The sequence below is a fragment of the Lactuca sativa genome, chromosome 7 (genome assembly GCF_002870075.4).
Source record: "Lactuca sativa cultivar Salinas chromosome 7, Lsat_Salinas_v11, whole genome shotgun sequence".
In the NCBI taxonomy this organism is placed as follows: Eukaryota; Viridiplantae; Streptophyta; class Magnoliopsida; order Asterales; family Asteraceae; genus Lactuca; species Lactuca sativa.
The window spans coordinates 153073767-153086645 of record NC_056629.2 but is presented as its reverse complement, the minus strand read 5'-3'; the positions used below and the strand labels follow the sequence as shown (position 1 = coordinate 153086645).

Genomic DNA, 12879 nt, shown 5'->3' with positions numbered 1-12879 from the left:
TAGGTTTATAATGTTACCTTGATTGTTATGTAGCAATAACAATCCCAATTCCTCCTTGAATTGACTTTGGAAGGCTTAGAGTCACAAGTGTCACTCCTCTAATGGCTCACAAACACCATAAGCAAGAGGATGAAGAGGAGAGAGGTTAGAGGCTGCCCAAAAACGTGTGAAAACCCTAGCAAGATGCTTAGCCACGTTTTTGGTCCTTAAGGGACCTATATATAGTGAGGCTATTAGGGTTATCTAACAAGGAAACCCTAATTTGATTGCTTAAGCCCTAATCAACCCATAGACTCCTTTAATCAAGCCCATGGATGATTTCCTTATGGGTTTCCCCATAGAACTCGTCCACCCCTTGATTCAAGGCAATCCATGGCCCAAATTGCAATTATCCTATAATTACAATTCCAGTCCCTTAAGTTTAATTAATCTCTTTTAGTCACAAAACTAATTACCAATTAATTATTGACTAATATTAATTAAACAATATGATTTCTCCTTTAATATATTATTCCCATAATATATTAATAAATCATATTTAATCCTTTCTCTCCATAATTCATCCTATCAAGTTGCTTTGGTGAAGGCAACCCAAAAGGACCATGCACCATCGGGTCAAGTACATACCAAAATAGTTATGGACTTAGACACTAATCCAACAAATGTGTCACAAGATAAAAGTAATAGGGAAAATTACATAATCATTGAAATCGTATCCTTTTGTACTAGGATAAACACGGCGTGGCAACTTGCCGAACCGAACAACCGTAGACATTCGTCGATGTGCATTTTCCCACTTTAGCTAGCAGCCGAGTGTAGAATGGTAAGTCCCACATTTGTGTAAACGTCTTCCTAGTATAGTATGTTGTAGTATCTCTTCCTATAGTATGTAATAGTCTCTCTTCATATAGCATGTAGTATATTTGTATAGACTCATGAATGAACTGACTCTTGTGTGATTCCTTGTACTAGGAATAGTAAGTAGTATCTTCTAACTATACCTATTATAGTTACTAGTAATGTACGTGTATAACTGAAAGTATGCTTTTGCTACCCAAAGGTACTGAATTGACTGATAGAACTTTTATGTCTATATATGTATACATAATATATAACTAGTTTAGATGACATTCGGACAAATAACTGATACCCTAAGGCCACATCCAAACAAGGAAAAGGATTTAAAGCAAGCTAGCAGTCATAAGTCCTTTAAACATTATCTATATAACTATACATATATAGGCATGCATTTGACAATATAAAAGTGTAAAATAAGTTTTGTAAAACATTTGAAAAGTTAAATAATAAGAATTGATGACTTGGTGTCAATTTATAAAACGATTTGAAAGCAGTTTGTTGACATAAACAGTTTAAAGTATAAGAACTCCTTTGTTTGAAACATAGTTTAAAATACCTGAAAACCTTTGTGTGAAACACAGTTGTAACAGAGTTTGAAAGGAAAGATACAGTATGTAAGACAGTTTGATAAAGACTCTAACATGTAAAAATGTTTGAGAAAGTCATTTAGAAGTAGTATACTTAGTAAAATAGCTAAAAGTGTAGTAATTCCATAGTTTGGTAGTTATTAATCACATATGATTGATATAATAAATAAACATGATTCAACTTGTATTCCCCCCATAAAAGTAATTAAAAACATATAAAAGGTTAATTAAGGGGTATGAACCCACCTGTAGTGAGTGGATTGGATGGAAGTGTCAGACAAGGTGCTTGGTGTCAAGTGAAGACTTGAGCACACACACGGATCCTAATTAACATATATTGACACATATATGCATCCAATTCGTCAAATAACAACTAATTAATCAAATAAATACACCCTAGGACATAAAAACACTTTGATTCAAGTGCTAGGAGGCCATTGGGTTGCAATAAAGGAGTGTAAGGCATTGCTATTGAGTTTATGGCCTAAGGACCACACTTAATGGAGTTTACGGCCCAGGGGAGTTTACTCCTGGCCGTAAACTCTCTAAAGGGTCATATCTAGAGGCTTAAAGGTGTGGAGTCTCAAGTGTTTAAGTGTTCCAATGTTAAACAAGAGGCTATATGAGTTTAAGGTCCAAGAATTGACCTTAACATAAGTTTACGGCCTGGGGACCATTTCTCCATGAGTTTACGGGCATAAATTCATGGTATGATGCACCAAATTGAAGCTTAATGTCCCTAGTTCATTGGTGGAGGGTTCTAATCCAAGTTCTAAGCATAAGGAAGGAAATTAGGGCAACTTTGCACCATAAAAGGGAGTTTACGGCCTTGAGAGATCCTTAGTCTTAAACTCTCATCCAACCCTCAAATCTTGATGGTTCTAAGACCTAAACATGTTTAATTTAGTACATAACAAGCTAGAGAAAGAGTACTTACGATATAGGGGCTTGAAATGGTCGGTTTTGGCCAAGAACACTAGTGTGTGTTCTTGGTGTTTCTTGAAGATCTATGAAAACATGATTTTCATGGATGAAATCATGAGAAAATGCTAGATTAAGAGATGTATCAGCTAATCAAGTAAGAATAGTTACTAGTTTTGAAGATTTAAGTTGAAGATCGGGATGATAGTTGAGAGGATTCGAAGTAAAATCAGCCAAGGAATGGAAAGAATGATATAAATGGCTAAGGATCTTGTATATAATCTTGAGCTTACGGCCACATGAGTTTACGGCCGTAAACTCATGGTCTTGTGGCCGTGAACTCATTTTAAGTGGGTTATGGTCTGATTTGCTACACTGTGGTTCTAGCAGGTACTTTCTAATACTTATTCCTTAAGTGTACAAGGCTCAGAATGCTCAAACAGTCTCCAATTTGTGCTAAATGATAGCAGGAATGAGCTTGACTTTCAATGAAGTGTTTGACTGTACATGATAGTAAATTTCGGGTTGTCACACACTTTGACTATCATAAAATAACATAAGCTTCTCCACCTTCAACCCAAGACTTTGAACGAGACCGTGTAAAAATTCGCACTCCTTTAATACTTCGGTTGTTGAAATATACTCCACTTCAATTATAGACAAGGAAACAATGGTTTGTAACATTGACTTCCAACTTATAATGCATCCGAATAAAGTAAAGATATAACATGTAAGTGATATTATCTTCACTAGATCACCACCATGGGTCTGAGTCTGCAAAACCAACGACGTCATTATTTCCCGTGTTAACACCAAAAACCAGACAAATATTAGTCATTCCCTTCAAATATCGTATAATCCACTTGACTACTTCCCAATGCGCTTTTCCCGAATTACTCAAAAACCTGGTTACCATACTAATCACATAAGCCAAATAAGGTATAATATCACTTACATGTTAGTCTGGGACCACAATGCAAGTAACACAAACCACTAGGACTGGAATGTAGCAAAATCAATAGTAGGACTAATATTGTGAATTTCGACAAAGATTATTGATATAAATACACATGAAAGTTTTACGTTTGGTTTTAAATGACCATTCAACTTTCTTTTCAGATCCGTTAGACCATTAAACTCGAATTTTACTTGTCTAAAATATCATTTTTCTTAAAATTAGTGGGTTTCCCGATTTAATTGTTGATGTGTACATTGACTATAATAGTCAAAGATTTCCTGTCTAAAATATCATTCTCCAAGAAAGTTGAAATCTATTGCCAAAAAAGACCAAAACAAAACTTGTATCTCATGTCGAAGAATTCTACATAATGTTCACCGGACCTACACTAAAGCCAAAGTAGAGTCGAGGAGGAACCACCCATCAGACCTACAATCCCAAAACCCAAGCAACTTCGATGTGTTTTCTAAACCACCTTCTGTCATCATGTCTCCTGGTTACAGATCATCTCATTGCTTATTAGAGATTCCAATTTTTTTTTATTATTTTGGAAACAAAGGATATGAAACTTCAACATTAGATTTCAAGTCATATTCAAATGTAACTTGAATATAATCGATCAAACTCTAAAATCGCATGTTATGCTGAAGAATTACAGGTTGACAAGGAAAAGATCAGCTCGTTAGAAGAAGAGATTGATAAATTGAGGACCAAACTCCAAAAATATGAATCAATGGAACCCCTTTCAGATGGAATTCAGAATTTGGGCCTATTTTCTCTCTCTAACATGGTGATGGAAGGTGAATAGGCTCAAATTGATCAGCTTCCGATGGACCCACTTGCTTATATGTTTGTTTTCATCATTTTCTTCAAGGATTAAGATCCTTTTGTATTAAATCAATTTCTGATTCTTGAGTATTTAATTGCTTCTTCCTTTGTTAGTTCGTGTTTTGACTGTGCATGTGAACAATGAAAAACGAGCAGTATGTGGAAAATAGAGGGAAGGTGTGAAGCAATCAATGGGAAGAAGAAAGAAATTGAGCTTTGTAGGTTGGAAAACGGATGATAAATCTACTTGTCTTCTTTGTTATGCATATAGTCTCAAGGAGCTTGACATGTACGCCTTCAACTCCAAAAAAATACGAATCAATGACACTGCTTTCAGATGAATCAATGAATGATTTTGAAAATCCATGGATGAACAATCTCCTAGCTAACAAAAATTGGAGCAAGAAGTTAAATGATTCAGGCAAGAACTCGACTTCAATGGTGGTTTCTAAAATCATCATGTATTTGATTTCTCTCTGTAATGTTTGGTTCAAATGGCTACGGAAACCTTTGACTACCAAAGTCAATGTACACATCATCAATACAACCGGAAAACCTGCTAATTTTAAGAAAAATAGTACTTTAGATAGGTAAAATTTGAATTTAATGATCTAACGGATCAAAAAAAAAAAAAAGTTGAATGGTCATTTAAAACCAAATATAAAACTTTCATGTGTTTTTATATCAAACCTTTTCCACAAACCACAAGAAACAAAAAAGAAATTTTGTTTAAAAGTATCTTCAAAATCAAAATGTTTTTATATATTGTGTTTCCTGATTAAATTAAAATTTTCTTTTCTTAAAAAAACCTTGTATTTTTTATTTTTTATTTCGTTTTTTTAATAATTTATTTTTTTTTAAAAAACTTGTATAATATGAGATTTTTTCAAGAAATCTAAAAAGTTGGTTTTTTTTTCTTGAAAACGACTAAAATATAGAAGGTTTTCACGGAAAAAAATAAAATGTTCAAGGCTTTTATAAGAAACTGAAAAAACACAGGTTTTTTAAGAAAAACTAAAACTAATGTTTGACAGGCAGAAAAATAAATATATAAGATATTTTATAAGATTAACCCACATCAAAATGTCAAGAATACGATTGAAAGTTAAATATAAGCCAATAAATTTAGCGGCTTATTTAGGGGTTGGGTAGGTTGTACGAGTCGAGTTGGTGTGCTCCTTTTTCTAATAAAATAAAATGTCATAATCACTGTAAAATCATCCCCGCTTTTCCTACTTTTTAGGTTATTGCTTAACAAGGTGTAAAAGAATATGATAAATCTTATGAATCTTCAAATTTAAAAAAGAAATCTCTGGTTATGCCTAGTTTACGAGTTTAACAAAGACAAAATTGCAAAAATGGTCCTTATGTTTATCAAAATTATGTGTTTTTAGTCCAAAAAGTTTTAGTGGTGCATGAATGGTTTAATTTTGGATCTTTTCAGTGATTTTGGTCTCTATCTGCTTGAAAAGACTATTATATCCTCCTGATTTTCTTTTTCCTTTTTCTTTTAATTAATTTATTATTCATTATATTATAAAAAAAAGAAAAATATAATTTACTTTAAAATATCATCATTCATCCTACACTCACAACCACCACCAAGATTACAATCAACCACCACACCGTCTTCGTCCAAAATGACCAACGATCAGACAAAAAAGGGGCTAAATCAAAACCAATCAAAAAGAAAAATCGACAAAGTGAAGATCTGGAGGCACCGAATCAAATTGATTTCTGTAAAGTCAATTTCATCTATGTAGTTTATTTCAAGGTTGGTTAATGAATTCAAAGAAGTAGATGATTTTCACTGAATCAAATTGAAGCTGAAATCAGAGCAAAAATCGATTCACTCGATTGGGTCACCAGAATCGGAGCTAAAATCAGATTTGAATCAAGAAAAAAAAATGTATGTATGTCTATGTGTGTTATGTTCTTGGTTTAACAAAATCCTTCATTCAGATTTGCCACCCAAATCGGAGTTGATGAACAAGCATGATCGTATCCCCTCTACTGTTCTCTGGTTCTCATTCTCCTATATCTTATGACCACTCACTGAAACATGGCTTACAATGGACGAAAATGACCACCCATCGATTACCACCACCGACTGCTACCACCGTCTGCCACCATCACCACCGGTTACCACCACCGTTCCCCACTACCATCCACTGCCAACTATCACCATATGCCCGCTAACCACCTTCGTTTCTCTCACCCTTACCCCATCTCTCATTCATTAATCCGGGAAAAGTTAGCTAGCAACCACCACACCATCGTTTGACACCATTATCTGTCGGCACCCACCCCATCCCTATTGTCCTCTCTCTCCTCCTGTCTCACCGAAAACCATTAACTAAGCTGAAAACCACAATTAGTAGTTCCCTTTATTGCCCAGATCTAAACCAAGTGCCAATAAATCATACTCGGTGCCCAAATCAATGCAAAGGGTGCCCAAACCCAGAAATTAAACCCTACACCCAACGATTAGGGTTTTCAATCGCCACCACTCCCTTTCAATGATTAGGGTCTTCGATCTGGACTGAGAATGGTACACATTTGGATTCCGACAAGCAGATATCTTTATCGATGAAAGGAAAGCCTAAGGTTTTCTCCACCTCTTTGTCTCATTCTTCTACTGGTACAAGTGCTGGAGAAGACGAAGGGAAGAAACCAGAAGGGTTCGATAGTGGTGGTTTGAAAATGACGATGGTATGACAGGTGATAGTGCCTAAAAATGGGTCCGACGGTGGTGGATTTTGAGGGGTCGATTTCTGGTTGTCGGAAGATTCTTTGGTCTTGGAATGCACCGTGGTTTTTTTTACAGTAGATAAAGGTAGAAGGGAAGGGATAAGAGGGGTGGGTGGGTAGAGTTTTTATTTTTTATTTATTTTTAATTAGAATAATAATAAAATAGTTTAAAAAAATAAAAAATAATAATTTAAGGGCATATTCGTCTTTTCAGGTAGGGTATGGACCAAAACCACAAGATAATGTGAACCTTAGGGACCAAAAGCATACAAGGTATCCGAAATTGGACCACTGATGCACCACAAAACTTTTTTGGACCAAAATCACAGATTTTTGACAAACACAAGGACCATTTTTGCAATTTTGTATAATAATAATATAGGGAGTTCAATTTTTATGCATAAGAATTGATTTGTACACAATAAGTTTTTGCCATACACAACAATTAATGCATTATATAGTTGTACAATACAAATTTTAAAGCATCATTTGTTGTGTATGAATAAAAATTATGTTTAATTACTTAACATGGAGAAAATGACAAAAATAGCCATTTACACTAATTGCATTACAAAAATAGCCAAAAAAAATCGAAATTACAAAAATGGCCACCCATTTCGCAGATGAGAAGGTCCCATCTGCGAAATGGGCTTCTCATCTGCGAAAGTACAAGTACCTAAAGCACAGTTGTGCTTTAGGTACTTGTACTTTCGCAGATGAGAATTTTTTTTTTTTTTAATATTTTTTCTGTATAAATAGGGTTAATTTCGCAGATGGAATAGGTCCATCTGTGAAATCCTCTCAGTCTATCTGCGAAATGGTGTATTTTTTTGTATTTTTTTTTTTAAGTTTGACTATGAAATGAATTGGTTTGACTACAAAAAAATACTGCGAAATGTATTTTTTAAGTTTGACTATGAAATGTATTTTTTAAGTTTGACTGCGAAATGGTGTATTTTTTTGTATTTTTTTTTAAGATGGAATAGTCAAACCAATTCATTTCATAGTCAAACTTTAAAAAAAAAATACAAAAAAATACACCATTTCACAGATAGACTGAGAGGATTTCGCAGATGGACCTATTCCATCTGCGAAATTAACCCTATTTATACAGAAAAAAATATTGAAAAAAAAAATTCTCATCTACGAAAGTACAAGTACCTAAAGCACAACTATGCTTTAGGTACTTGTACTTTCGCAGATGAGAAGCCCATTTCGCAGATGGGACCTTCTCATCTGCGAAATAGGTGGCTATTTTTGTAATTTCGATATTTTTTGGCTATTTTTATAATACAATTAATATAAATGGTTATTTTTGTTATTTTCTCTTTAACATGCTATACTCCTCGTATTCGGAGCAATTTAGCAAATCTTCCGTTTTGTATAATAAGTAGAAACGTAATTATTAGCTTCTGGAATTGCCGAAAAGACCCATGCCTCATGTCTGCTGTTCAACACAGGATAGGGGCAATTTAGTCAAACCAAACCTTCATAGTTGTAGGTGAGAACCCCCTTTGCCTTATTTTAGAAGCCAATAATAATACTTGGTAACACTTGGGATCCCCAACCATTTCCTTCACTGTCTCTCCACTGCCACCGTCATCGGAAAATGCCGTCCGGTGAGGATGGCTCCATCATCACCTTTCTGAAGAGAGAACTCGAAGCTTCGTTTGTGAAGATCGATTCTATGGAGAAAGAGAATCATGAACTAAAACAAGAAATGGGTCGTCTTAAGGCACAAATCAACACACTAAAAGCACATGATTTAGAGAGGAAATCGATGCTATGGAAGAAATTACAGAGTTCGATGGATTGCGGCAAGGTTATAGACGAACCAACACAAAAAACCAAGCTTCAAGTTGCAGTACCAGAGGCACCATTAAAGAAACCAACTTCAAACCATACAGAAGCAAATGCGATTCTACCAAAACCACCACCTTCTCCACCACAGTCGCTGCAAAAACGAGTAATCGCACCACCGCCACCACCGCCACCTCTACCTTCGTCTCCGGTTGGATCAAGAGCTGTAAGACGTGTGCCAGCAGTTATGGAATTCTATCGATCACTAATGAAAAGAGACACCCAGAAAGAGAACAAAAATGGTGCCACAGGGTTCCTCCCAGTTACTTCTCGAGACATGATCGGAGAAATCGAGAACCGGTCTACTTATCTTACATCTGTAAGTATCTCATCACTCCGAAGATACTTGTACTTCTTTTCTCAAAATACCGACAAAACTACTCCTTTTTAAACAAGTTCTGACCACTTCTGACGACAAAAATCTCATGTCAGATAAAATCCGATGTCGAGAAATACGGCCAATTGCTTAACTTTTTGATACGAGAAGTACAAAGTGCAGCATTTACTGAGATTTCAGATGTAGAGGCATTTGTGAAGTGGCTAGATGGCGAACTATCGTGTCTTGTCGATGAAAGGGCTGTACTAAAGCACTTCCCTCAATGGCCGGAAAGAAAAGCCGATGCTTTACGTGAAGCTGCTTGCAGTTACCGAGACCTCAAGAATCTTGAATCCGAAGTTTTAGCATTCAAAAGCATTCCAAAACAGCCTTTGATTCAATCGCTAAGGAAGATTCAAGCACTGGAAGACAGGCAAGTATGTAGCAGTATAATATATATAGATCACCATTAATGTATTAAATATCCTTTAATTGTATAAAACTCGATTATATTTTGTCCTTTCAGAGTTGAGTCGAGCATTAGTGGACTGGAAAGAACAAGAGAAAGTACAAGTAAAAGGTACAAGGAGCTTCAGATTCCATGGCAGTGGCTGATGGACACCGGAGTTGTAGGTCAGGTAGGTGGAAACCACTCTCAGCTTTACTACCAAGCAAAGCTTTTAATGATAAGAACATTTAACCACTACTTAATTAACAAAAGCCACTTTATTGGTATGATGATTAACTACAAATCTTCACGTTAAAGATTCTTTATATTCGTTACAGATAAAACTAAGTTCACTGAAACTGGCAAGAGAATGTATGAGAAGGATAGCTAAAGAATTAAAAAGCAACGAAGCTTCACGCGAGGGAGACCTTTTAATTCAAGGTGTTCGATTTGCTTTCCGGGTTCATCAGGTAAAAGAAAGCTTGTGGTAAATATTTAGATTATGGGTAAATGGTGTTAGTAACAAAAGGGGATTATATGTCCAGTTTGCAGGAGGGTTTGACACAGAGACGATGAATGCGTTTGAAGAACTTAAGGAGATCGGAAGCAGCATCTACAATAAGTAGGAGTTAAAGATGGATGCATTAATTGTGTAATTTAATTATATGTGTGTGGTTGAAATGATCAAATATGCTCAACCAGAGATCTTGTTTTGACAATATAAATGAAAAGAATATTAAAATATTACACCTTTTTATCCAATTCTTCATCACCAACTACTAATTTAAATCCATTTTTGATATATTGTAGCATCATATATAAATAAATTCCAGAATATCTTGTGTACATTTATATAATTTATATAAGTACATACAAAATTCAAATTAAAAAAACACTGCTTTACAAGTTTGAGTGGCTAAGTTATTCTATCGAGATTGAAGATCCCATGACATTGGTAACTCATTAAGATTTAGTTCGGTTCGGAAAATCTTAGATAAACACCCCAGCTCGGTCAGTGGCCACCTGACAATTAACTGGTACAAAGTAGTTCCCATTAAGGTTTTGTGTTTTATCTGGAAGGCAGTGCAGCGCATAATACCTGTTGCTGTTGAGTTGGTGTCGAGGGGTATTATGGTCAATTCTCTATTGTGTAGCTCATGTATTGGACAACAGGAGAATGTTGACCATGTTCTTGTTGATTGTCCGTTTGCATCTAGAATCCGGGAGAACATTATGAGCTGGTGCGGTGTTACACTCGATCATTGCTCATTACAGACTATGGGAGATCTACTTTAGTCTATTTCTGCATGGGGCAACTGTCCCAAGAAAAGGAAACGGCTTTCAATCATATGCTACAGAATGTTATGGTGCATATGGAGGTTCAGGAACAAACGTGTGTTTAATAACGATGGAGTTTCATTGATCCAGGCGACCGGTTGTATTAAAACTATGGTTTTTTTTATTGGTGTAAGCACAGGGGTAGGAAATCAATTTGTAATTGGGATGAATGGTTAGTGTCCCCATTTACTGGTGTGTAAAATCTGTACTCTTGTATGTTTGTTTTTGGGATCCTCTTCTAGTTACTTGCTAGGTGAGGCTCTCCCCTTTTTAATATATTTGCCGTTTCCAAAAAAAAAAAAAACTGCCACACAAAAAAAAATAAAAATAAAAAATAAGGATGGTGTTACGGACACTCCATTTGTAACAGCCCGAAATCCAGGTACCCTTTTATTTAGCCCTTCATCTTCAATTGTTGTCATTTTAGGGCTTTTATGTTGGGCGAGTACGCTGGGCGTACAAGGAGTATGCTGTGCGTACTCGCGCGCTTTATTTATACGCATCCCCCCTCGGGTACGCTGGGCGTACCCAAGGTTACGCTGGGCGTAACTGGTCCAGACCCAAAAACCCTAATTCTGGTGGTTTGCTATAAAAGGAATGAGATGGCTTGACTCCTCAGTCACCATCCCTCAGAAAGAACCCCTAAGAGAGTGTCCCTTCGTTCCTAGCCCTTTTGTGAGTGTTCTAAGCTTGGTGGTGTCATTTCAAGGTAGCAAAGGAGAAGAAGAGTCCATTGTGAAGGCTAGAAGCTGGTGTTCAAGTGTAGATCCGGGCTTAGCAAAGGTTGGAGCTTCTTTCTAAGGTAAAAAGTTCGGATCTTGACTTGTAGATCTTGTGGTATGCTTTATGGACCATTTTCTAGGGTTTTGGTCCCAAAGGTGGAGACTTTATGAGCAAGTGGTCTCCATTAGCTTAGATCCATCATATTTCTGGTCCATTTGAGTTGTAGATCCATAAAAATGTAATCTTGGACGTGAATGATTAGCCATGCATGAGATCTAGATCCTTGAGTTGAAATGGAAAGGTGTTAAGGAGTGTAAGAGCCTTTACAGCCATGCCAAGGCTTAAAGGTTCCGACTTTATGAGTAAGGATGCTTAAATAAGGCCGGATCTAGAAGTTGAAGTAGTGACTTAACCGATTAAGACCAGAAATAAAGTGTGTATAGATCTGACTATTACGTTGGGCGTAACTCCCAGTACGTGCAGCGTACTGGGTGGAGACCCCGACTATTGAGTTGGCGATGTACGCCCCGCGTACATCAGTCTGTACGCCCCGCGTACTGAAGATGTTGACTTTTGCTGACTTTTAGGGTTTTGGTCAACTTGTGGACCTTGAGTCAAGGGAGGGTAAAATGGTCTTTTACCCCTCTGAGGAATGTTAATAAGGGGTAAAGTCTAGTGGTGGAAGTCTATATAAATTAAAATGATATTCGTTATGATTAGGCGAGGTTGAGTCTTCGTTTGGGATTCGGAGATAGGGAGCACGTGAGATTCTAGACTTCCCACGAGGTGAGTTTTCTCACTATACTATACCCGGAAGGGTTTTATTGTGTGACCGGAAGGTCGGGTATGTTATGAGTTGTATGCATCGTATATGATAAGTTAATCGTTTATATGTGCTATGTATGCTATGCTTGATATGGGCCGGAAGGCATATATGTTATGGGCCGGAAGGCATTGTGATGAGGACCGTAAGGTAGGACCGGAAGGTTTACCGAGTCGGGACGGAAGTCCCCTGAGACACATGGACCGGAAGGTCAGGGCCTGGAAAGGCGTATGCGCGTAAGTAGTATTTTGGGGAACTCACTAAGTATTTATGCTTACAGTTGTTGGTTATGTGTTTCAGGTACTAGCGAGGACCGTGGCAAGGCGCCGACGTGATTTGTACACACTGACGAAGGAACTGTTTTATGATCATGGGATGTATTTTGTTACAATGACAGTGGTTACACATGTGATTTCAGAATATTAAATGATGGTTTATGTTGTTTGAAAAATGAAAAATTGTTTTGAA

General features: G+C 36.5%; 1 protein-coding gene across 1 annotated transcript; it reads left to right on the top strand.

Moving 5' to 3' along the window:
• The first annotated feature begins 8361 nt into the window (after positions 1-8361).
• Positions 8362-10271, top strand: LOC111904231 (protein CHUP1, chloroplastic). The gene is made up of 5 exons (XM_023900013.3): positions 8362-9082; positions 9196-9512; positions 9606-9717; positions 9866-9997; positions 10073-10271. The coding sequence occupies exons 1-5, from the start codon at positions 8513-8515 to the stop codon at positions 10151-10153; spliced, it is 1212 nt and encodes a 403-aa protein (XP_023755781.1). The 5' UTR covers positions 8362-8512; the 3' UTR covers positions 10154-10271.
• Positions 10272-12879: the final 2608 nt, after the last annotated feature.

Coding starts and splice junctions, on each gene's coding strand:
- LOC111904231 (XM_023900013.3), top strand. CDS start 8,513: ATGCCGTCCGGTGAGGATGGCTCCATCATCACCTTTCTGAAGAGAGAA. Junction 9,083..9,195: donor GGTCTACTTATCTTACATCT/GTAAGTATCTCA, acceptor ATCTCATGTCAG/ATAAAATCCGATGTCGAGAA. Junction 9,998..10,072: donor TTGCTTTCCGGGTTCATCAG/GTAAAAGAAAGC, acceptor TTATATGTCCAG/TTTGCAGGAGGGTTTGACAC.